At 34.8% G+C, this 27,480-nt stretch overlaps 1 protein-coding gene across 1 annotated transcript in view; it reads right to left on the bottom strand.

Annotated features, from left to right (window-relative positions):
• LOC131148559 (4-diphosphocytidyl-2-C-methyl-D-erythritol kinase, chloroplastic/chromoplastic) overlaps nucleotides 1–17,643 on the bottom strand; it is a 64,697-nt gene extending 47,054 nt beyond the window's left edge. The window contains exons 1-9 of the mRNA XM_058098339.1: nucleotides 17,267–17,643; nucleotides 17,022–17,099; nucleotides 16,862–16,930; nucleotides 16,613–16,717; nucleotides 16,468–16,524; nucleotides 16,153–16,353; nucleotides 12,439–12,531; nucleotides 12,240–12,339; nucleotides 6,462–6,561 (exon numbers count right to left, since the gene is read on the bottom strand). Coding sequence (XP_057954322.1) covers nucleotides 6,462–6,561; nucleotides 12,240–12,339; nucleotides 12,439–12,531; nucleotides 16,153–16,353; nucleotides 16,468–16,524; nucleotides 16,613–16,717; nucleotides 16,862–16,930; nucleotides 17,022–17,099; nucleotides 17,267–17,482 — 1,019 coding nt within the window. The 5' untranslated portion in view covers nucleotides 17,483–17,643. The remainder of the gene's footprint in view (nucleotides 1–6,461; nucleotides 6,562–12,239; nucleotides 12,340–12,438; nucleotides 12,532–16,152; nucleotides 16,354–16,467; nucleotides 16,525–16,612; nucleotides 16,718–16,861; nucleotides 16,931–17,021; nucleotides 17,100–17,266) is intronic.
• Nucleotides 17,644–27,480: the final 9,837 nt, after the last annotated feature.

Raw genomic sequence — 27,480 nt, 5'->3', positions numbered from 1 at the left:
TACTTTTTAATCATTACTTTTTCGTAGACTTAGCTTTCATATCTACACTCATGAAGTTGATGTATAGAAACTTTTTTGGAGCCTTAATTTACAGTTTTTGCCCAATCTTGAATTTATTTCCAATATTGGACTTACATTCATATAATTATTAGTCAATTTCTAATTATCTTGGTTCCTTAGACTGCTCAAGTGTTTCCTTCATTTTATTCGCAATAAGAGCATCCTCTAGCCTCCAAAATCATGGCCACATGTCGTCTAAGTGGGCTGATAACATTAGCCACACCTTGACATGGCATTTTTCATTGGTCAGTGCAACACATCCCTCAACTCCTATGAATACCCCCCCTCCTTTCATTCTGAGCTTTTGACATCTTTGCTAGCCAACCCTCTCTCACTCTCTCTCTCTCCCTCCCTCCCTCCCCCCTCCCTCACTCCCCCTCTCTCTCTCTCTCTCTCCCTCTCTCCCTATCCCTCTCTCTCTCTCTCTCTCTCTCCCCATCCCTCTCAAAAAATCCCTTAACTTTGGATTTCCTCCAGCAATAAGAATTCATTCAACTACTGCGCTGCACTAGAGCTTCCTATGGTTTGCTCAATTCCCCTTTGGGCCCTCTCTAATACTCTTATTACTAATGTCAGCATTGTCTCTCCTCCTCAACTCAACGAAAAAACTATACACTATTAATCTAAATAAGGAAGTGGGTGATTTGCTGCCTTCAAAAGTGTACAGGAGATATCACCTTAATCAAAAGGGCGAGAGGCTATTTGCAATATAAGGCAAAGCACAAGGGGTTTTGCATTTTACCCCTTCCATATTGTCGGTAGCCATTTTGATAGAACATGTTTTGCAGTCCACTTTTTTCCCTTAAAGTAGAGGTCCCTTAGTTTTGCTAACCCCAGAGATACATTTTCATATTTTGGAGGGTCTAGGGGGTCATTTTGTCTTTTAAGTGGTGAAATTATCAAAATTCCCCTAGCCTCCATGAGGATTTTTGCATCATTCTTTGGAAATGCAAGGTCAACTTGTGATTTTTGAAAATTAGAGAGGCTACCTTTGTAGAAGGGAACACATAGATACTCCTTTATTGTGCTTAGGGGGTCAATCATTGATGTCTTATTCTCACTTCAAAATTCATCTTTTCAAATATGTGTCCAGCAGCGTTCAAATCCAATATTTCTTTTTCCTTACAAATGCGTCATTCTCAAAATAAACAATGTCTTTCATTTTCCATTGGTCTGGATTTCAAAATAGGGACTAAGGTCAATTTCTTTTGTTTTTGGGATCCCCTTCAAAAGCCCTAGGGCTTTACAATAATGGTTCTTTGGACATCCCTTCTGTCCTAAATTCAGACTATTAGTGTTTTGGTTAGGGCACACAAGGGAGATATTTCCTCTATCTTCTTTCCATAAAATTTCCCCTCTAAATACTTATTTTTAGGAAAACATCCAACCAACAACAGCAACTATTCTTAGAACAGATGTCGTGAGGTACCTAACACCTTCCTTGCATATAATTAGAGTCTAGAACTCATTTCTCTATTTGTAGACTATTTGGGTTTCTTCATTTTCTCTCTCCTCAAAGATAAAGTAGCAATGCTGCTCTTATCCTCAACTCCTTGTTACATTTCTCGCCACATTGCCCTAGACGGGATCCAACGTCAACAAATATATAGTTGTGGAGTTTATTTTTTTCTACTCCCCAAACCCAAAAGGCCTTGTACACATCTCAAATTATTTCTTTCTACTAAATGATATCTTAAATGTGTGATACAAGAACAACAATGCTGTTTTTAAAAATAGAAGAACAACAATGTGTGATAAAGTAGTCTCGATCCGACTACAATTTCTTTGGAAGAACCTTGATAGCTTGCCAATGAAAGATTCTGAAAGCATCAAAGATTTTTTCTCCAAGGTGGCTAAAATAGTCAACCAAATCAGAGCTTATGGTGATCGGATAAAAGAAAAAAATATTGTTGAAAAAATTCTCAGAAGTTTACCACCAAAATCTGATCATGCAGCTGCAGCAATTGAAGAATCAAAAGACCTCTCAATTATGACCATGTTTGACCTCTGTGGTTCTTTAGAATCACATCAGGAAAGAATTAAAAGATCTTCAGGTCGGCCCTTGGAGCAGGCTTTTCAATCAAAGCTCAATTTGAACCGGAAAAATCAAGAGATGAAGGGAAATTTTCAGCAACAAGACTAGTCTCAAAGAGGCCAAAATAATCAGTCCCGTGGTCGTGGAAGAGGCCGTGCCAGAGGCAGGAATTTTCAGCCTCAAAGGTCCAGCAATCAAGGACAGAATTGCATCATATGCAAGAAGTCAAATCACACCTCTGCTGAATGGTATTTTAAGCTGTAAAAGGTGCCACATTCCAAACCATTCAGACCGAGATTGTTGGCACAAGAAGAATGAAAGTTCAGAAGCAAATTTTAGCAAGGGAAATGATGAAGAGCAAGTATTTCTCACTTGTCTCAATGTTGAAAGCAACGACGACAAGGTTTGGTACTTTGACAGTGGTTGCAGCAAAGGAAATGAATGCAGAATCATAGACAAGAAGAAGAACTCACCGATGGCTAAAGTTGAGATGACTCGAACCAAGGTTTTTCCACTCTCAATCAACTACACAAGTCCAGTGGCTTTGAAGAGTGAAATTTCAAATGAATCTCAACTATGGCATCTCAGATATGGGCATTTAAATTATAAGGGACTGCAGCTTCTCAATTCGTGGTCTTCCCCAAATAAACCAAATTAAAGGAGTTTGTGAAGGTTGTATTTACGAGAAGATGCACCACCTTCCTTTCCCCAAAACTTCTTGGAGGGCCAAAGCTCCTTTGGAGCTTGTTCATGCAGATATATTTGGTCCCACAAGAACACCATCTCTTGGAAACAAAAGGTATTTCATCTTTTTTGTTAATGATTTTACTAAAATGATGTGGTTGTATTCTATTCAACAAAAATAAGATGCCTTCTCAATATTTCTTGAGTTCAAAGCGCTCGTTGAAAGGCAAGTGGGCTGAAAATGAAGGCCTTAAGAACTTATCGTGGAGGTGAATTCATATATCACCCATTCATAAATTACTACAAGGAAGGCATTCAAAGGCAACTAACAGTGAGTAGAAGCCCTCAGCAGAACGGAGTTGCTGAAAGGAAGAACCGGACCATTGTTGAAATGGCTCGGAACATTTTAAAAGGTAAACGACTTCCTAATTCTCTTTGGGCTGAAACTGTACATACCACTATTTATATCTTAAATAGGTCACCAACAAAATCAGTGAAGAATAGAACTCCCTATGAGGCTTGGAGTGGAAGAAAACCGGATGTTAGTCATCTAAAAGTGTTTGGTTGTCTAGCCTACTCACCCAACAAAGCTCCTAATAAGGACAAGTTTGATCAGAAGAAAGCTTTTGTTTATTGGGTACAACAATGAATCAAAGGGCTACTAGCTGCTGAATCCTGTTAATCACAAGCTCACAGTGGCAAGAGATGTCATCCTTGACAAAAGGAGAGTATGGTGGTCGACTTCCAGTGGCCAGAACTCAACAAATATTCCAGATTTAGTACCAGCTGAAGCAACAAGACCTAAATCAGCTACTGAATCTTAGAATCTAGCAATTTCAGAAGCTGAAATTGCACCCGGGAACCTTAGTTCAAATCTGAAAATTCAGAAAATGAAGGAACTTCATCCTCTTCACCTGTCCTAAGAAGATCTGAAAGAGTTAGAATACCTCCAGAGAGGTATAGTGATTTTAGAAGCTATTTTTCTAATGAAAATTCAGAATTTTCTCTTTTCTCTTGTGAGCCACAGAATTTGGAAGATGTGGTGAAGGATAAAAAAATGGAAAAAGACCATGGAAGAAGAGCTGAACGTGATTGAAAAGATGGAAGCTTGTGGATCCTCTTGAAGGCAAAGATATTATTGGTCTCAAGTGGGTTTACAAAACCAAGTACAACGAGGATGGTTCCATTCAAAAGTACAAGGCCAGATTGGTTGTCAAAGGTTATTCTCAACAATCTAGAATTGATTTCAATGAGACCTTTGCACCGATTGCAAGAATTGAGACAATTCAACTTGTACTTGCAATAGATGTCAAATTGGAGTTAAATGTGTATCAAATGGATGTTAAATCTGCGTTTCTCAGCAGAGAACTGAATGAGGAAGTTTATGTTGAGCAGCCACGTGCATATGAAGTAAAGGGCAAAGAAGAAAATGTGTACAAACTGAACAAGGCTTTGTATGGCCTCAAACAAGCTCCACGAGCTTGGAACAGTAAGATTGATTCTTATTTTCAGAATTCAAGATTTCAGAAAAGCTCACATGAACCAGCTCTTTACTTTTTTAAAAAACAAACTGATTTCATCATTGTTTGCTTGTACATTGATGATCTGATTTACTTTGGAAGCAATCTTCATTTACTAACTGATTTCAAGCACTCAATGATGAAAAATTTTGAGATGACAGACTTAGGGATCATGAAGTACTTCCTTGGGATGCAAGTTAAGCAAAGAAGAAAGGAAATTTTCATTTCCCAAGAAAAGTATGCAGCTGATATCTTGAATAAATTTCATATGAAGGACTGTAAGGCTGTAAGTACTCCTATGGCTCTAAATAAAAAATTAAATTCTGATGATGGAGCTAAGAAATTCGACAAAAATCAGTATAGGAGTTTAGTTGGATCCCTTATTTACTTGACTCATACTAGGCCTGAAATTACACAAGTTGTTAGTATGTTGTCTAGGTTCATGCACAGCCCAAGTGTACTTCATTATGCAGCAGCAAAGATTTTGAGTTTGTTTTGACCGGTTTCACTGACAGTGCCGGTTCCGTTGATGATCGAAAAAGCACATCGGCATATGTTTTCTGCCTTGGAAATGGCACCATTCCATGGTGTTCAAGAAAGCAAAACACTGTTGCCTTGTCATCTGCAGAAGCAGAATATATTTCAACAACAGAGGCTGCTTGTGAAGGGAGTTTGGCTGAGGAAATTACTTAGTGATTTAGGGCTGAAGCAAGAGGGTCCTACAACCATTTATTGTGATAATATGTCAGCAATAGCTCCAACTAAGAACCCAATTTTTCATGCCAAGACAAAGCATATTGAGGTCAGACATCACTTTATTTGTGACCTTGTGCAGAAGGAAGAAATTCAGCTAGAATTCATCAGCACTAATGAACAACCAGCAGACATTCTCACAAAACCTATTACTACTAAGAAGTTTTTAAAGTTCAGAGACATGTTAGGGTTCACGGCTTTAGAGGGGAATTTGTGAGAAATCCGTAAACCTACTGAAGTTAGTTAATTCAGTTATTTAGTTGAAAAGTCAGCAGACAACTCAGCTTACAGTCAGCAGAACATTCAGCAATAAAATTATTCAGTCAGCAAGTTGCAGCCGGTTTGATTCTTATTCAAAGTTCTGTTCAGTTTTTCAAAGTGGAATACAGCTGTCATCCATTAATAGCACAGGAGTGAGTTATTTAGTCTAAGAACTTGTCATATTCTTTGCCTTGTTTCTAGGTTTATTTAATGAGTAGTTAAGTCCCTAGAATATTAAAATTTCCCATCTATTCCCCATGTACTCTGCCCGATAAATAGTGGCCTTATCCCAGTCATTTTAAGTAGTGAAAAAATAGAAAAGAATCTCAAAAATTCAGCAAAAAGTGCTGCAGCACTGTAGCTTTTTATATATGTAATTTCTTCATCAAGTCAGTAAATTAAAGAGGCATTTTTCAGTATTTTTCTACTCTGTTTTTTCTGTTTTTCTATTCTTCTGTTCCAACAGCAATTACATCTAGTGGAATATTTTTGCATCAAACTATTTGAGAACTGGATGACAAAAGGAGTCATGATTTTTCAAAGTCAGCTAAGAAGGAATTTTTTTATTTTAATGACCTGGAACTTCAACCTGGACAAGCCCTTCGGACCCATCCAAGTGGCACCAAACCAGGGGGATGAAAACATTGCCGCCCGCCCATTAACGTAATGAGGTGCACTTAATGTTTATCAAGTTTATTCCCCAAATGGAACTAAGTTCTAAATGCATTAATACAACCAAAAATTGTTTGCATCAACCATAAATATGCTGATGCCCAATATCAGTTATTTTATGAAGGAATGTTAAGCCGTCCCATGTTGAGTGGGTTCAAGATCAGACACGTTTCACAAACTGGGGCTTCTCCACCTAATAACTTAAACTTTTGGAGCAACTTTCTCTAAAATCGCATGCTGCTCAATCCTACAAGAATGGAGTTTTTTAAATATTATTACCTAACAAGTAGCAACAGAAATCAATTAAATGGAACCTTGCTTTAATTATTCGTAGAAGTATGATAACAAAATGGAATATTCAGACTATCTTAAATATAAAATTTAGTAGATCAAAATGCAAAAATGTAGCATATAAATACGCCATACATTCAACTGGAAACTAAGGATTAATTTATTTATTTTTTGGGATTTCAAACCTTCCAGACATGAAAACAGCATCATACTGTCCATGCCCTGCTGCAGCTACTCGTTGTTTTAATCTTTTAAGAGATGGAAGTACATCAAATGCAGGAGCCTCTGCAAAGACAAGTATAAACCATGTCAAATAATAATAAGATAGCACTCAGGCAGTCCCAAACCCCTCTTGCCAACAAGATCTCAACCCCCCCCCCCCCTAAAAAAAAAGTGTACTGGGTCAGAAATGCCTAAAAAAATATCCGTATTACAGGCAGAACTGGAGCTGTATATGATTCCAGCAGCTTGTGAATTGTTTGACCTCTGTGTTCAGTTTCCTTCAAAGCCCAATTAAATTTGAACAGAATTGGAAGCTTTATTGGCTAAATGAACTTAAATCCAAAACAAACTAGTATTTTTCTTGTGAACACGCACGCACACACCCACATCTCACACATGCTCTTGCACACACAGCCGCATGCACAAACATCAGTGTTCGTAGTTCTGGTTAACAGTTGCCCCTATGACATATCTTAACAAAATTATATCTATATTATAAATAAAAGTATGAATAATGTAAAACATTTTGTGAGCAGAAAAAAAAATTTCATTTAAGAATAAGGTTAATTTCACTCTGGGGTCACTTTCAGTGTGCCACCTGAAGTTATAATTGAGGCCCACCTCAAATTTAAATTAATGATCACATTCTCCTGCACCTTCTAAATCGGGGTTAACTTTAATGGATCAAGTGTATTTAACTTTACCCCTAAAAATTTTTTCAATGTCCCCCCTGCCCTTTCGTCAAAGTTATAATTGAGGCAGACTCCAAGATATTATTCCAAAATTGTCCTTCTATGCCATTTAAATATTTAGATATTAAGTATCATTTAGACCTTCTCATCCTTCATTTAAAAAAAAAAAACAATCTTTTGGCTATTAGAATTGTATGCTAGTTTTTTCTATAAAATTACCCCTAATATTCTAATGCAATGGTATATTTAGTCTATTGTTGGTTTAGAACATGTGACATTGTTTCGAGGAGAATGTGCACTTGTTTGATGGAGCTTTTCTTATTAACCTTACTTTGACTTTTGGGGAAGGGAGGGGCATCATTGAAAGTCAATGTAAGAATTTAAATTTATCCCAAGTGAAAATTTAACTACACAATATAGAGTTTTAGAATTACATACATGTATTGAAAAAGAAAGAGAAAAGGTAACATAAATCAATGCAATAGAATTAGGTATTGGAACCTAAAGAGAGAAAATATAATAAAATTTAGGGTAAATGACACTAACCTCTCCTGAGGTTTGTCAAAAAGACATAGACCTCTCATGAGGTTTTAAAATTTTTAGGAATCTCCCCTATAGTTCGGGAAAAAAATAAAAGACCTAGACCCCCCTAAGGTTTGAAAAATTCTAGGACTTCTATTAAGATTTTCCAAAAAAGATGCAACCTCCCTTTACATTTAGCAAAAATACAAGCACAAAAGGGGTATAAGTGTCCCAAATTCAAATGTCAAGAGGTCTAGGATTCTTGAAACTTCATGGGAGATCAATGTCTTTTGTCCTAAAATTTAAAAAATAAAATGATCAAGATAATGACTAGACAATAGGCAATAGCATAGATGTAAATACTCTTTGAAATAGGACAGCTAGCTCTATCAGAAAGATAGCAAAAGAGATTTTAGGTGAATTGGAAGATTCCCTCTAGTAAAGAGAGTTGGTGGTGGTTCAAGATGTCCAAAAAGCTGAAACAAAAAAATTTTGGTTTCAAAACATGGCAAAAAAAGGCTGTTAGTGAAGCTAAAATAATAATTTATATACTAGACTAGATACAAAAGAAGGGGAAAGAGATATATTTATACTTGCAGCTAGAGAAAGAAAGACCGATGGCTTGGGTAATATAAAATGTGTAAAAAAAATGAGGATGATGCACCTTGGTTGAAGAAGAATAAGACATAAAAGGAAGGCAGTGAAGTTACTGTAATAAGCTATTCAATGAAAACCAAAGAAAAGGCATAAACTTAGAATTGACAAATGAGAAAAAGGCAAAAAATAAGAGATTACTCACAAAATTAGAATTTATAAAGTTAAATTTGCTTTAAAGAGATGAAAAATGGAAGGCTATAGGGTTGAAAGACATCCCAATTAAAGTGTGAAAATGCCTAGTTGATAACAGGATTACTTGGTTAACTAATTTATTTAACACATCTATAAGACTTAAGAAAATGTTAGAAAGAGGAAAAGCACTTCCATAGCTTTATAAAAATAAAGGAGAGATTCAAAATTGTAATAACTATCATGGAGTTAACTTATGAGTCATAAAATGGAACTTAGGGAAAGGCAACTGAATAAAGAGTAAGGTTAAAAATGAGGGTTTTAAAAAATCAGATTTGTTTTATGCATGGGAGATCCACTCTAGAAGTTATATATCTTTTAGAATGATTAATGGAAAAGTTTAGGGAAAAGAAGAGGGGCTTGCACATGATTTTTTATATTGAGTTAGAGAAAGCCTATGAAAGGGTATTGAGGGAAGTTCTATTGTGGGTTCTAGAAAAACAAAAAAGGTAGCGTGCAAAAGTATACCAATGTCATTAAGGATATTTGAGTAATGACCAGTGTTAGGACTACAATGAAATTTCCAATCAAAATAGGTGTACATCAAGAATTCGCTTTGAGCCTTTATCTTTTTTTCATTAGTGATGGATGAACTTACTTGGAGCATCCAAAATGAGGTTCCATGGTGAATGATGTTTGCAATACTATCTTGGTTGATGAAACTAGGGATGGGGTAGAATCTATAAGCCAAAATTATGGTGAGAAAGTTTAGAATTTTAAGGTTTAAGACAAAATAAGAGTTTTTGAAGTTAAGATGGCATTAAAAAAGATGAAAATAGGGAAATCTATAGAACCAAATAAAATACAAATTGAAGTTTGGAAATGTTTAGGGGATAAAGGAAATATATGGTTAACTAATCCATTCAACATTATTATGAAAACCAAGAAAATGCTAGAAAAATGGAAGAAAAGTACATTAGCACCTTTATACAAAAAAAAAAAGACGACATTTAAAACTGTAATAACTATCGTGGTATTAATATTATGAGTCATACAATGAAATTATGGGAAAGGGTGATTGAACATAAAATAAGACTAGAAATGAGAGTTTCAGAAAATCAATTTGGTTTTATGCCTGGGAGATCAACAACAAAAGTTATTTATCTTTTAAGAAGCTTAATGGAAAATTTTAGGGAAAAGAAAAGGGACTTACATATGGTTTTTATTGACCTAGAGAAAGCTAATGTTAGTGTACCTAGAGAAGTTTTTTGGTGGTTCTTAGAAAAGAAGGTAGTTTGCAGTAGACATACTAAGGTCATTAAGAATATGTATAATAGAGTAGTGACTAGCGCTAGGACTGTAGGAGGGGAATCTAGAGATTTTCCACACAAAAGGTGTATATCAAGGTTCTGCTTTGAATCCTTATCTTTCTACTTTAGTGATTGATGAACTTACTATGAATATTCAAAATGAGATCCCTTGGTGTATGTTGTTTGCAAATGATATCGCAGTGATTGATGATAGAAGGAGCAGAGTGGAATCTAAGCTAGAACTTTGGAGAGCCACATTAGAGTCTAAAGAGCTTACGATAAGTAGGAATAAGGCAGAATATATAAAATGTAATTATAGTAATGTAAGTAGTAGTGGAGAGAAAATTAAACTTGATGATCAAAAGATTAATAGCAATAATAGATTTAAAATTTTGGATCTACTATGCAAGAAAGGGAAATTGAAGAAGACATAGTACATGGAATTAAAATAGGTTCGGTAAAATGGAGGAGTGTGTTAGGTGTATTGTGGGATTGTAGAATACCCTTAAAATTAAAAGGAAAGTTATATAAGACAGCCATAAGGCCGGCTATCCTTTATGGTTCAGAAAGTTGGGGAACTAAGAAACAACATGTACAAAAGTAAAAGTTGTTGATATTCAAATGTTAAGGTGGATTAGTGGTATAACATTGAAAGATAAAGTAAAAAATAAGCATATATGCAATAATTTATGCATAGCACCGATTGAAGACAAGATAAGGGAGGGGCATCTTAGATGATTTGGGCAGGGCATCTTTAGATGATTTGGGCATTTGAAATGCAGGCCTAGTAGAGCACCTGTGAGGAGTGAGTTAGTTATTGTTTCTGGCATAAAAACGGGTAGGGGTAGGCCTAAAATAACTTGGAATGAGGTAGTGATGAAGAATTTAATAGCTCTTAATCTAATAGAGGAAAACGCTCTCGATCGTGTGAATTGACAGAAAAGGATTCATGTAGCTGACCCCACCTAATGGGACTAAAGGCTTGTTGTTGTTGTTATGGTTGTATAAGTTGTACTAAAACAACATATATACAATGTAATTTTAGTCATGGTATGGTCAAGAAATTGGACTAGCAAATTTCAATACCTTAGATTTAAGATAACTTGTACTAACACAACATATATACAAAGTAATTTCAATCAAGGTATGGTCAAGAAATAGCACTAGCAACTTTCAATACCTTAGATCTATTATACAAGCTAAAGGAGAAGTTGAAGAAGATGTAATACATAGACTTAAAGTAGGTCGAGAAAAACGATGAGTGTTTCGATCTTGTTGTGTGATCATAGAATACCCTTAAAGTTAAAAAGAAAGTTTTATAGCAGCCATGCTACATGGGTTTGAATGTTGGGCAACTAAGAAACAACATATCAAAAAGTTAAAGCCATCCAAATGAGAATCTTAAGGTGGATGAGTGGTGTATTGTCAAAACATAAATTAACGAATGAACATCTTTGCAATAAGTTAGGCATAGCATCATCCAAGATAAGACAAGGGAGGGCCAACTGAGATGGTTTGTACCATTACAACATTGGCCAAATAGTGCACCAATAACAAGGAGTAAGCTAGTCATTGTTCATGACAATAGAATGGATAGGCATAGACCTAAAATAACATGGAATGAGAAAGTAAGGATTTAACAACCCTCAAATTGTCAGAGGAAATTGCCCAAGTCTGAATAAATTGGCAGAAAAAGATTTATGTAGCCAACCTCACCTAGTGGGACTTAAGTCTTTGTTTGTTGCTCCTGTCATATGTGTTGGCCCATATTCTAAATTTTTAATTGAAAAACAAAAAATAAATGGTAACATGCTATAAATATCGTATTTAGTAATGCAAAAAAATATATAATATGCATACATACATACATACATACATACATATATATATATATAAGTAACTATGAGCATTGGCTCACAAATTTATACGCTTAACAACAATAACGCATTATCGATTTATTTTTAAAAAATGCATAAATTATACCTAGAAATTATTTAAATAACTTTTAGTTTCTAAAAATTTATAAATATATCTATTTAGTTGAAATTATTCACGTGTAATCATGTCCAGATTTGAATTGAACCAAAAACAAACAAGCCAAATTTGGATTGAGCCAATCTCAGATTAATATTTTAGCTCTGCTTAGTGTGTATGCAGGCCTAGACACAAAGGTGGAATGAATCAAGATACATCTCCAGCAGTAATATGCAAAGAAAAGTACACGATGATAGAGCTAAAATTGCTTCATGCTGAAACAGATAGTTACCAAATCTCACCAACTCTGATATACATTTACCAAACCCAGCCAGGTAGTCGGGTCAATGAAAGGCAATCTACCATATCAACCCACCGCTTTGACATACCCAATCATACAATAAAGTGGGGGAGGGGAGAAGAGAGAGAGAGAGAGATTCTCATTACGATTTCATACCCAAATCGTTGATACAAACATCTTGAGATATTCCATGCATTGATATTTTCTCCAGCAGCTTTAGAGGATTTATCTTACTAGTTTGATCCAATTGAAAACGCTGAGAATCGAAAACATTTCCTTTTAACATAATTCACCAAACAAATAAAGAAATGTTAACGCTATCAATCACTCTTCTCTAATTCAATATCTGCATCACCTTGTAAACTTCTGCCGTGGAGCATGCCTCCTGGGGCTTTATGAGAACCATTGGAATGCTAGATGATAGTGGAGGGGAAATGTCTTGAACAACCTGGGGAAAATGAAGAACAAGTTTAAAGGGAATCAGATAACTTTCTCCTAATGCGCATAGACACACAAACTCGGTCTGTTGTAATAAAATAATTAAATGGGTCAATGTCAAAAAGTGACAAACGTTATTTTTTAAATTTTTATCCATACTCCACAACAAAACTATCGGACAGATTCAACCCTTAAAAGACCAAAGATCGCACCACTAGGCTAGAATAATGTAGCCTAATTAGGTTAACCTTAGCCTCGGATATGATTCTCAAAGTCTAAAAAATTTTACTGATGGCAATTCAAATAAATGCAGTACATGCATGACATAACTATGGAACTTTTAATGCAGCAACCTGACCATACTTCAGTGACCAAGAACCTGAACATCCCCAACTGAATCAAAATGTAATTTTGGCTACAAATTTTGGTCAATTTAAAAATGCTTTAAATACCAAAACAAGTGCTGTTGACCAGGTATAGCAACTGGAGATCAATCAATCATACTGATGACTCATTGTAACAATGGCCTCTTTTATCCCCATATCTAAACAAGCCATTATTTCTGTCACTTTACTGCTAATGTCTGCAATTCACTTCTTGAAATATTGTAGATCCAGATTTTTCTGATCAACAAGGACATGGACATCTCTCCTGATCTTCAATTCAAGCACATCTGGCAAAACTGACTCAAATTGGTCCATGGTCACCATGGTTGTTGGCAAGGATAGAGAATGGGTGATGACAGTAAGGATGCAAGAGTGATGATGGTAACAACGACAGCATTGAGGATTGAATTAGAGACTGAGTTAGGGATTTGGGAAGTTCTTTAGGATTTATCAAAAGCATTTGTCCCAAATTAATGTCATTGCTGGACAGTGAAAATTTGATTACACTTTCCACTCTCGAAGTCAATCTTAAAATGAGAAGAAAAGTGTATTAAAACAACAACAACAAACCAAGCTTTAAGTCCCACTAGGTGGGGTCAGCTACATGAATCCTTTTCAGCTAATTTACAAGACACGCTATTAGAAATTGAATCAAATTTATGCTTAAACAATCTTTTTGTGTGAGCTCAGTAAGATAATAGCCGGAAATAACTGTGTTGAAAAGAATTTGTCCCAAATCTATGCCACTGCTTGACATTGAAAGTTCTCATGTAAATACCATTAAACTGCGACCTATTCTCACACACACATAGATTCTTAAAAGCATTTTTTACACCCTCCGACTCACAAGCACACACTCACAAACAAAACACACTACATTAGGTTAATTAAAATCTCAATATGGGACAATGATACAGATAATTGGGCACACTTAATGTTAGCACAAAGAGGAAAAACCATGGTTTTATATTTTGACTAAAATTTTAAGGTTTCAAAAATAAAGAAATTCTAATGGAATTTTTTTTTATGACTCCTCAGAAGCTGCTAATAGACATAATCATGTGAGATTTTAGAATCAAAACATAACAAATAAAATAAATCAATGATGAGTATGTGGCTCGTAAGTTGCAATAACTATAATACGATACCCATAGCAAGTCTTCAATTAATACAAATGAAATTCATAAATAAATTAAATATTAGGTTATGCAAATACAACTAATTTAGGCATAGATGATCAAAAAAGTGTGTTAGTTAATATCTTAAATCATTTTGCATAAAATCTAAAAGTCTTAAAGCTATTATTCCCTTTCCTTCTTGTAATAATCTTTTTTTTCAGCCAAAAAGTAAAAGAAGATTGATTAAGACGTTTCGAATCTCAAATTTCAATTCAAGGTTTTTTCATAGTCGAAATTTTCAAAAATTAAGTTAAAATTTTGAGATTCCAATAAATTTTGGATGATTTGAGAAAATTCTGATGGAATTTTGTAAAACAGAAATTGCCCACCATTTCAATTTCTGGCCTAGTGTAGAACAGAAATTTTGGCATTTTCATGAAAATTTATGACCACAGGCCCATCACTCATCCCTATCACCCAAAAAAAGTAAAATACAAAAAAGAATATTAGGCAATAGAAAGTGTAAATCAAGCTTCCCTAACCATTAGCTGCAATCAAAGCGCTCAGCTTTGGACTTGCCTCTACCCTATGTCAAGCAACTGAACAAAGGAAAAAAATAAACAAATAAACAAACAAGACAGATGACAGAGAAGACAGGGCAAAACAGACACTCAAAGGAAAGGCTGACTACTTCCCGCAGCAAAAGAGAGAAAGTGAGGACTCTCTTTTAACACTACAGAATATCACGTCCACTTCCAATGCAAATAACTCTGCATCAGTTCAACATCCCATGAAATTGTCCCCACTGAGGTGCCAGCCTCCATTCCAATTGCATTCCTCTATGAAAGGCTACATCAGCATTTTCTTAGGTATACTGGTTTTATTCAATGTTTTAAAAGGCAAAGGCATAAGGCGAGGCGCTTTAACCCTTAAGAGGCGAGGCGTTTTAAAGCCTTAAGAGGCGAAGCGCAAGCCTTAAGGCATTGGGGCATAAGCCTTTTGAGAATTTCATTTTTTAGATAAAAATAAAATAAATAACATATATTTTTAAAATTAAGAAAATCACAAATATAATGTAAAGAAAAAAAAATCAAATATAATTTGCAAACTATTTGTTGGCCATTCAAAAATTGCTAACTAGAAATCATCAAAAAAATCATTACAAGAGATAAGCTATAATGTTACAAAGTTCAAATTATTTTCAAGATCTAAGATACAACTCTTAAATATTTTGTAAAGGTTAAGGTTCTGGAGTTTTAGAAATCAACTCATACTATGACATTCCTTTTATATAAACATAGAATTAAATTTTCCTAGCCAAATCTACCTTGAGAATCACACCCCCAATATGTACAAGCCTCAACTAAAAAGGCGCAAAATGCGTGCCTTTTGTACAAATGTGCAAGCCTCAACATGTTATGCCTTTTTGGAATTGGATATTTTAGATTGAGCCGCAAGGTATTTTAGGCATGCCTTGCCTTGAAGCGAGCCTACTTCAGCCTTTTACAACATGGGGTTTATTGAGTACTGATTCGGAACACATGCTCCTAAAACGTTTGTCTAGATATGCTTTTTTTTCCAGATAGAAAAGGACATTTATTAAAAAAGAAGGAAAGGGACAAAAGCTAGACTAAAAGAATACCTCCAATAACTAAAAAGAAAGCCACAATTACAAAAGAGCAGAATCTCTTTGCAAGTCAGTCAAAGAAACATCCCAAAATATCAATGCTAAAGCTCAAGAGGAAGTGAAAATTCAAATCACTGCATCCTATTCCCCATCAGAGCATTGGAAGCGATAGGTTTTTTAAATTTCTCAAAACATGAGTAGGTTCAAATTCTCAATCAAAACAAAATTAGAAGATGCATATATTTAGATTTTAAAGAAGGAATAAGACAACAATCAGGTGTGAAGTTTGTTGAATGTTCTATCTATTGAACGAAAAGATAAAATGCAGTTTGACTCATTGTCCCTATCATTTTTGTTTTGGTATATTCAAAAGGTCAAACCAATTGGCTTTCACAATAAAAAAGAAATGAAAGGACGGCACCTGCAAATATCTTGTGCATCATGGAATGAACATGGTAGGCAGAGGACAAGCAGTGAACAATACAAGTTAAAAAACATACCTCACCTCTGCCAGTACAATAAGCTGCTCCATGAGAGAAAAAGAAGGGAACATCTGAACCAATCTCGCTTGACCATTCTTGGAGTTCCTTCTCACTGGAAAAACAACCATTAAACTGATTGGCTGCCCACAGTGCTGTTGCAGCATTACTACTTCCGCCACCAAGGCCTGCCCCAGTAGGCACCTTTTTATCAAGATGAATCTGTGCAGTTTCAAACACAAACAAAGATAAGTTTCTATATAAGACGCTCACATTGCGTATAGAGATACTTTGCTAAGACCCTCAGGGGAGGAAACTTGTGGACGTTGCTAATACCCAAAAGAAGTTTTCACTCCCAGTCTTCTTCCGGTACAGATTAAGAGCTTTGATAATCTGCAGAAACACAGTAGAAAAAGTATAAACTTCACTGGTAACACAAATAAAAAGAAACAGACACAAATGTAAAAAGCTTGCGACTTACTAAATTTCTATCATCAAGGGGAACCCCAGGCACATTGGCTGACAAACGATCCTCAGTCTTTGATGGTGACAAGGCGAAATTAATTTTATCTCCTAGACTTATCACCTGAAGGCACAAAAGGGGATGTGACAAGGCGAAATTAATTTTATCTCCTAGACTTATCGCCTGAAGGCACAAAAGGGGATGATGGCATTATTTATGAACAGAATATACAGCAGCAGCCAGATAGAAATCGTTGGATGAACTTACATGAAAGAGAGACGCCAAATCATGAAATCCATCTTCCCTCTTTTTGGTTATTCTCAAGAAAACATTAATCTGCGTCCCGTAGCATACAGTATGCAACCAAATTCAACAAAACCCAGATGTCACAAATTTCAAATCAAAGCAAAAGCTTAACAAAACTTACCTTGCAAGGGGAAAAGAGAGTCAGTCTTGAGAGTCCAGCGTTCTTGTCCTCTTCATCTGCTAATTTATTTAACTTCTCCTGAAAATCATACACTAAATTCACTATTTCACCCTCCCACAAACGAACGCATCAAAAAACAAAAGAAGAAACCCGAAGCTTTCTTACTAAAAAACAAGTTGGGAAAACATTGAAACTCCAATCACAATCACAACAAAAAAAAAAAAAGGATGGCGACAGTGAGGTACCTCAAATTGTGTTCTGCCGGTTTTGGGATCAGCAGACGCAGCTTTGACAGATGGGTTTCTTTGAAATTGAGGATTAAGATGGAAAGAAAACGACCCAGATTTTCTAAACAAAGATATTCTACTTCTTCTACCAGGATTGTTGGGGTTTGGTGCTATGCCACTGCAGAGGGAAGAAGGGTAGAGTTGTTGACTGGAAAGGAATTGCAAAGAAGCCATGCTTCAAGGTTGTGTTGTTTTTAACCGTTGCAGAGAATGTGCGCTGAAAATGGGAGTGGGAAGGGGAAACGGAGAAAAACAACCAGGGCATCGGCCCTGTCTATCAATTCAGAGGAAGTGTAAAATAATTTTTGAATATTGTTGTTTAATCATTGTATGGTACCAAAAAAAAAAAATGTCATCAATAAAATATAACATTTATTTCATATCAATGAAAATTCTCTTACACATAATTTTTTTTCCTTTTAAAGTGATAAGTTAAGAACAATATACTCTATTAGTAAATATATTGGAAACATCACATAGAAAAATATTTATAATTTTGATAAAATATATCGTCAATTTATTTAGATTTTGTATAAATTAACACTAGATAACTATGCTGTTAGTTTAAAAAATAATAAACAAAAAATATTCTTTAAGTGCATCATATTTATGTCCTTTTAAGACGTATTTTTGTATTTTATTATATTTTTTATGTGGTATCATGTAAATATTAGAATCTAACATTTCTTATATGCAATATATTAAAATATAAATTTAAAATTTTAATTATCATGTTCTTGTTCTGTAATGTCTTATATTTTAAGCTATGTTATTTTTGTATTGTTGTATCAATATTTCATATTTGCATATATGCTTGTATCTATGTTTCATAATTGAATCTCTTTGAAGGTGGGTCCATTGATTTGAGGCTTTGAGAAGTATGTTTTCAAAGACAATTGTGAATCTGCTGAATGATCAATTTGATGATTTACAAATGGTGGATTTGCTTGATTTGGGATTAATTTAATCAGATCTATTAATTTGATGGAATAGGTGAAAAATCTTTCGAATAATTAATTTGATGATCTATGAAAGATGTGAATTGATTTAATCTTTGATCTGTTTGGATAACATCTACCAACTTGAGGGTTTAAGATTGTTGTCGAATGAGTTGATAATAAATCTTCTTGATGAACAATTTCACGATATACAAAAGTTAGGTTTGCTTGATCTTTTGATTAATTGAACAAGATTTATTGATTCAATGAAATTGACAATTCATTAAAAGGTGGATCCATATCTAATATTCGTGAACGTGAGCCTAGTCATAAACAATAGATGTCTGGAAGATAAATTGATCGCCAAAATTGACTGGAATTTAAGTGCTTTTGATTGTCAAGGTTGTCAAAGAATGAAGGTTGATTCTTGATTTTGCGTTTCTCTCTCTTTTGTTTTCAAGTTATCCCTTTCTTTCTCTTCATCTCCTTGACTCCTTTTCTTTTTTATTATCCTTTTTTGTTTTTTTTTTAAAGCCAATATATGGCTTTTTATAGGCACAAAGTAGGGTTGGTGAAACCCTCAATCCCTTTAATCTCTTGAAACGCACAAGAACTGTAAGATATACAATCATATTTAATTAATTAAAAAAACTCCAATCATTTTCATTAGGCCCCAATTGTTAAATTTATCATTTAGACCCACTAAAATAATTAGTCAGAAGAAATATTATGTCTTCTTTGATCAATCAATTTAATTCTAGGCATTATAAATTTTCCATGCCTACTATTATAACACCTCTAGTTTTTTAATGAAAATTAATATGTTAAATGCAAGAGTTATGTTACGTGCAAAATGCTCTTAATTGATAACACTTTGTTTTTCTAAACCTCCAAAGAAACATGCCGCACAATTTTGTGTGAATTATATGTCCCAAATTTTTAAATGGAGAAAACTTTTTTTTTTGGCATAAACATTGAATTAATTACATGTAAATGATAATATGATCTAGCATAATGATACATCAAAAAAATTATGCACACGCAAATGCATATGTTTACATATAATTACTTAATTACATAATTAAGTAATTACTTACATAGTTATGTACATGCAGTCTTTGTACTAATATACGTATATCTTATTTTTATTTTCTGGTCCCTGTTGTGAAATTAATGCCTCTCAAACAATGCATAGCGGAATAATAATATTGTTGTAAAGGATCAAACGTACACTTACAGCCATCTAAATGATGAAAAACATAATACTTCCACAACCATAGCAATATAAAGAAAGCAAAGATAAGAGCAACGACACCAAGAATTACATGGTTCAGCAAAGCCTAGATCCACGGGAGCAATCGGCAAGAGTTTATAAAAATCAAAGATAAACACTACAATGGTATATAATGATCGTCTTTTATTCTCTCACCCTCTCTCTTTTTCTTACATGTCAAAATATGCCTTGAAGAACATAAATAACAACCCCTCAGAGACTTCCCTCCGAATACCCAACCATCCTAACATTGCAATTCAAAATTTGAATTTTTTCTCGTAACCCCAGAGCACTCATTGACGAGCACAGGGAACTCGTCGACTAGCACAGCCACTTGTCGACGAGTCCCTGAATTTTTGAGATTTTATGACTCTTGGTATCTACTCGTTGACGAGTACAGGGCACTCGTCGACGAGTCACTACTGCACAGCACAAAGTGTTCATTTATATGTTTTTCTTCCTTTTTTTATGAACCATAACAAGTATAAAAGCCACACACAATTACAACAATCTCCACCTTGGCGATTATACCCCCCTTAGGAGAACCTAAAAAACATATCTAATTTCTCCACCTTGTACTTAGAACGTTCAGTTGAGACTGTCTCCATTTCTAGCATTTGGAGACGTGCACCAAAGTCCAAGCAACGCCGCTTGAACTTGTCGATGGCAATTTTAGCTTCTATCATCAACCCCGATACAGTTGTAGATGCAACACCCAAAGACTTCACCTTATTCTTCCAATAAGACAATCCCACAATCGTAAATTCAAAAACTGCTGCAAGTTTTATATCACTAAAGCCCCCTACGTAGTCTTCAACGAAACTAACAACTGACGGTTCACTCTGTTGCCTACTGAAACACCTCATCGCATAATCATGGAAGACCTTTGACATATCCCGAACATCACAACCCTTCCTTGGGTACGGAGCAGTAGATATTCCATAACGATTGTCTATAGAACCCCTTTGCGATAGCAAACAAAGTCTTCCTGCGGTTCTGTCCATAAAGTCACTCTGAGATGACACCAATCTCCCTATAGCTCTTCTCACAAAACCACCCTAAGATAACAATAATCTCCCTGCAGATTTGTCCATGCAAATTAGCAAACCAAAACTCATCTTGGTCATACCCAACACATTCATGTAAAAAACTTTCAACGGAGTTCCCAACTGATTAGTTTCAATTAAAGCCTTACCAGCCAATAACATGCCATTCACACACAACATATATATATCACTCCACTGCATCCTATCACCCTCTTCCACACTAGAAGTCTCACCAACTCACACACCTAGTACATATGTAATACCTCTATTTTCTCCACCATAGCACTTATCCACCTATTTTTCCCTTTGCCATGCATTGCAACTTGAAAAATAGTAGAAACCTTATCGTTGGTAGTAATGAATACATAAAATACTAGAAGGCCAAATTTATACCTGAGTGATGGTCTGATAGTGTACATGGGCTCACCATGACTTTGCTAGTCTCCCGAGCTAAAACTCCATGCAATATGACCAATGTCATCTCTGCCTTGAGTCTGTAGCTCCACCTGCATCACACACTCATTCATATTGTGATACCGTTGACCCAAGATAAAACTCCCCGCATTTCTTCCTTGAGTCCCTAACTCTGCCTGAATAATATGATTGTTGTTGTCACAATTTTCTGACATTTGTTTCTCTTCCTTTACCTGTGTACGCTGCCCCATGGCTTTATCACCAAAAGTTATGTCCTTAATCACCCCTTTTTTTGCCATGGATCACCTAGCTTGTACCCAACTTTTTTATATCCCAGAAAAGTGTATTGTCTGAACATCACACCAAGCCTAGATCCTCCATCACTAGAATAGTACACTAGTGGACATCCACACACAATCGAGTAGTCTACCGCAAAACCTGCCCACAATTCACCTGCAACTTTCCCATCTAGCGATACCTTTGGCGATCGATCACATGAGAAACGCATCATACTTACTGACTTCTCCAAGAAGTAACCTGCAATCCCTGCATATGATTTGCCCTACTCACAAAACTCGTTGAACAAAACCAGCGTACTCTAACCCAATGTTTGACTTGAGAATCTCTCTCCCAATCTGGTTCTCCACCTCAACCACTTTATGAAGTACACCAAGACCCTTCGTGATTAATTCACGAAATACATATGTTTATCCCCTAATGTTATCATCATCAGTTCCTAAACATCTAAAAAAATGTAGTCACCTATATGCTTTAACTGCGTATGCCACAAGATATCCGACTCAAATTCAATAGTTGTAACTCCACCTACAACTCTAACATCCTGCAGTATATAGATATTTCCCACTACTTTTCTCCTTTCATCACTATCAAGTCACCTTCACATTCTTTCATTTCTCTGCATTCAAACTCATAACAATATCTATTACAGTCTAAAGTTCCTAATGAAATACCATTCTTCCTTAGACCCGATTCATGCTTTACATCACATATGGTTCTTACAACATCATCATGCATTTCGATTTTGACATTTTCAATAACAGATCTTTTGTATAAAATATCATTTTCCATCAAAATACAACCAACATAAACTAACCTATAGATGTCAAACCATTTTCTAGGATAAAAGCATCCGGTGTCTAAGATCCAAGAATCACCCATGAAGCACTCTGAACCCAATGAAACGCATAACATATCTCCATCACTATACTTGCAGATTTTGACGAACCCTTAGACATATTTTGGCATTCCCATTTTCACCAAACTAATGCCAGAGTATTCTCATTCATTACGTGATACAGCACATCATTAGCCAAACAAAGACAAATGATTGCTTCCAATCATTTTAAGTTGTTGCATCCATGCTATCCGGTTAAATTTTGTATAAAACTTTTAGCATACCTTGTGGTACCAAGAGATCCTTCAATGCAAAGGCCATTACAAATTTGCTCTGATACCAACTGTTGTGCAATTAACACCTCTCAAACAATGCACAACAGAATAACAATATTGTTGTAAAGGATTAAACATACACTTGCAACAATATAAATGATGAAAAACAGAATACTTCCACAACCATAGCAATATAAAGAAAGCAAAGATAAGAGCAACGACACCAGGAATTACGTGGGTCGACAAAACCTACATCCACGGGAGCAATCGGTAAGAGTTTCACTATGAAAATCAAAAATACACACTACAATGGTATACAATGATCTTCTGTCCTTCTCTCACCCCTTCTCTTTCTCTTACATGTCAAAATATGCTCAAAAGAACATAAATAACAATCCCACGGAGGCTTCCCTCCAAATACCCAACTGTCCCAACGTTCCAATTCAAAATTTGAATTTTTCTTCGTAGCCCCATAGCACTTGTCGACAAGCACAAGGAACTCATCGACGATCGAGAGAACTCCACTCGTCGACTAGTACGGTCATTCGTCGACGAGTCCCTGAATTTTTTAGATTTCCTGACTCTCGGTATCTACTCGTCGACGAGTCACTGCTTCATAGCACAAAGTCTTTATCCATATGCTTTTCTTCCTTTGTTTATGAACCCTAACAAGTATAAGAGTCACACACAAATACAACAGTTCTGCTGAAGTACCATTGTCTAAAAATAAATCTGAACTTCCAACCCAAAATATTAGAGATCTATCATTGCAATTCATGCATTCTTGAGATGCTCTATTGTTTTTTGTTTTTTGTTTTTTTGTTTTTTTTGCTAACCTATGATTTGTTACTTCAAATTTATATGGATGTATATAAATAAAATTTAATTAATAATATACATATGTAATTAGTTAAAATATTATTTATGTATATATATATATATATCAAGGACAAGGACAAAAACATAATAATTACATTATTGATTAATATATATCTATATAATTATGTATGTATTTATATACATACAAATCTATACAATTAAGTAACTGAGAACATAACTAACACATTTATTTATGGCGGATATGTATTACGGTTGTCATTTTTAGTCGCCAGTGATGAAACTGTTGTTATTATAGAAAATTATTATTACACATTAACACCATAAACATTTTTATTATTATTGTTATTTTATATTTGTTGTTATTGTTATTATTATAATCATACATTAATCTTCCTTTCACATCAAACCAAGTTGGAAAATGAAGCTAGATCATCAATTTGGAATCACCATCATCAAGGAGCTTAGTTTTGGAACATGGGAAGATAACACAGCAAGACACGAAGGTTTGGGAACTAGGAATAAGAAGAGGGTTAGGAATGAAATTCTTTTAAGAAGAGGGTTAAGTCTTTAGAAGCAACCACAAATTTTTCATATTCCTTTTTCCCCAACCATCTTAAGTGTCCAACATATTAATTGGAAAATCACATTAGACCTTCCTTTATGGAATCTCATAGCAAGTCAATGTTTTCACTAATCAAATTACACGTTTGAGGTCATGTATGATCAAAAGAGCCTAACTAGTCATTCATTAGTATTTTTATGTCTTTTGAGGATTATGTTTCGTGTCTATCCTAGCTATATTCAGTAAAATATAGACACAAAATCTCTATTCTACTAAACCAGTTTTGTCGTGAATTTAAAAAAAAAAAATTCAATCTAGTAATCTTATTCAAAATTTTCAATTCAATAATTCGTTTGAATTTATTCAAAATAATATTAAAATTATTTTGTTTTTGAACAAAATGATTATTCATCAAACATCTAGGGTGCATGCTTCTCAACAAAGTGGAGAGACTAGACGGAAAAAAAAATATTGATATTTTGGCATTCACAGTCTTTGCTTTTGATATGCGCATTCCTACAATTCTTTGATACTCCCACAACTTACTTTTAATAAAAGGATGACATCCAGTCCCACTACAAAAAAATGACTTTTAATGACGGTTTTAAACTGTAATTAACAATAGGAAATCGTCACTTTTAATTATTAGCAATGACTTAGTGACGCTGACAGATTGGTGACTATAACAACCGTCTCGACTTACTGTTAGTGACAGTTTTAGAAACAGTCACTAATAATGGACTATTAGTGACGGAAACTGACCATCATCTAAAGTGTAATACCATCATTATAACTGACACAATTTTTAAGCTGAAAATCGTCACTAAACTTTCATTGTTATTAATGAATCTATTAATTAACTTCCTTTTTCTTAATGGTCATTTAACCCTCTAACATTCCAACTAGTTCTAACTGTCATTGAAAATTTTTTGTTGAATTTAACTTAGGGTGTATGATTTTTTTAGGTGGGGTTCCTTTCTTTTTTGATTTTTCAATCTTTAGATTGCATGGGAATAACCTTTCCTTCATATTTGTAAGCTTGAGGTTTAATAATATTTTACTCTTTTGTACATCTGTTAACGGTGGTGCCAATAGAATTAGCACCCTTTCCTTCAGATTTGTTAGCTTGAAGTTTCACAACATTCTACTCTTCCTTGTTTCCATTAATAGTTCTACCAATTAAACGAACAATCTTTCCACTAGATTTGTTAACTTAAGATTTCATAAAATTATGCTATTCATTTTGCCCTTGCTTACTAGGGGTTAATTCCGGCTGATCCTTAAGAGTTAAAGGTTTTTTATTCCTCAAGGAAGTCACCTCCTTCAAGTTAATCCTAAACTCCAATAAAATATTCTTGATAAGAAACTATCTATTCTTTCCCTTTCTTGTCAATTCCCACAAATTTTAGCCCAAAATTAAACTCAACATCGCTCTAGGGGTTCATAGAATTCTTATCCATGTACTTCACAACTTTGTTTCCTTCAGCATGCTTAACAATCCATTTTTTATGAATCTTACAATTTTTTGTAGTATGTCCAAAAACTTTAAAATTTCTACATTCATAGGTGTCCAAGTATATTCCACATCAACTATTAGAACTTTACGACTTGATAGTCTAATGTCAACAAACTGAGGAAATTCTTCATTTGTATCAATCTCTACATAGATACAAGCAAACGTAAAATTCCTTATTTGCTTTATAACTAAAACCATATAGAAAGGTAATCAACGCAAAATTTGAGTGTAGTTTATACTAGAAACAGTCATGTATACAGAAAGGATGTTTTAAAACTTAACCCATAATGGGATCTTCTCCATTTTTATTTAGCTCGGTCTTACGGCTCCATTGAGTCAAAAAAATCTGGATTTTTACCTAAAAACTAAGATCCATTTTCTAAACCCAATTTTTATCATAATTATTTCCAAATATGAAAAGATAACCACCGAAAGATAAAGAGAATATCTCAACAATACCGATTCTAGTCCAAATTTTATCCATCACATTTCGAATATAAGAAAATGGTGGAGGCTTACCAAGTTACCTCCCAGTAAAAGTATCATTCCATTTTTTAGATCCTTGCTAAAATACCTCAACAAGAGGAACAACAAAAATTTTTCTTTTAAAGTTTTGAGATTTGAAGTGTTGGAATTGGTGTATTCCCAAGACCGCCGGGGGGGGGGGGTGAGCTAAAATTTTAAAACTTTTGTTTAGGTTAAACCAAATATCAGTAATCCAAAACCTAGGGTCTTTTTAAGCATATACTAATTGGGTAGATAAAAGAACCTTTCAAGGGTTTTTTAAATCTACGAGAGGTTTGTGGTAAGGGGATCTACTCTCTCCTGATTTATTCATCATAATGGAGGAGGTTTTGACAAGGTTACTTAGGAAAAACTATGAGACTGGTCGGATTGGTCAATTTTATCATCCGATTGGGGCCCCATTGGTTTCGCATTTGTTATATACGGATGATGTTCTTATTTTTGCGAATGGTGAGAAGAGGTCTCTTAGAAATTTAGTTTACGCTCTTGAAATGTATGAGAAGTGGTCAGGTCAAAAAATCAGTAAGACAAAGTTAGCATTATTCCTTTCAAAATACATCAATCCTACTCGGAAGCATGGTTTATTAAGAATCACGGGTTTCATGGAAGGTAAATTCCCAATTACATACTTGAGTGCGCCTTTGGTGTCTGGAAAATTGTCGTCCAGGATAGTGGAGCCACTTGTGGAGAAGATTAGAAGGAAAATTGTAAGGTGGAAATCTAAGTTGCTCTCGCAAGGTGGAAGATTGATTTTATTAAGACATGTGTTGTCTAGCATGTCTATTCATTTGATATCTATTATTAAGGTTTTGCAGGTCACATATTCCTGCATTGTCTTTCTAATTTTTTATGGGGAGAGGTGAAAGATAAAAGAAAGATTCATTGGCGCTCTTGGAGGAAAATTTGTAAACCTACCTCGGAAGGTGGTCTGGGTCAAAGAGATCTTAAGGAAGTTCAGAAATCTCTCTTCATGAAATTTGCCTTCAGATTGCTCACCTCTAACAATCTATGGGCAGGGTTTTTTAGGGCTAAATATTGCAGAAATGATCATTTATTAATAAGGAAGGGGAGACCAAATGACTTTCGGTTCTAAAAATCAATTATGGCCACCATTACATAAGTTATGGATAATGTTAAAATTTTGTTAAAAGGTGGGAACTCTTCTTTTTGGTTCAACAGGTGGCTATCATCAAGCTCGTTATCTATGAGCACTGCGAATATTTTGAACAAGAAACTGTGTATTAAGGATTGTTGGTTAAATAATAATTGGAACTCTGATTTAGTACTAAAATTGGTTGGTGCCGATAAAACAAGGAAAATTTTGCACCAAGTGCCGACGAGTAAAAGTGGGCAAGAAATTTTTGTTTAGAAGTGTGATGACCTGCTTAATTTCCACATTTTTTTTCTATATTACAAAATTACAAAACTCAACTCAACAGATCATAATCCACCTGGACCTGTGGGTACCAGGGATACATCAAAACACATAACAGAAGCCTAAGCAGCAGGAAACATACAATCACAATATTATAAATACGAAAACATCCATCACATTACCGTAAATACCAGAGTTACTATATCCACTCTATTTCAATATATACATCCCCAAAACAAGATCTAGAGACATTTCCCCAAAATCCAACTGTCC

Source organism: Malania oleifera, chromosome 2, assembly GCF_029873635.1.
Source record: "Malania oleifera isolate guangnan ecotype guangnan chromosome 2, ASM2987363v1, whole genome shotgun sequence".
Taxonomy (NCBI): Eukaryota; Viridiplantae; Streptophyta; class Magnoliopsida; order Santalales; family Ximeniaceae; genus Malania; species Malania oleifera.
The sequence above is the reverse complement of the archived record's forward strand: the minus strand, read 5'-3'. Positions and strand labels throughout refer to the sequence as shown.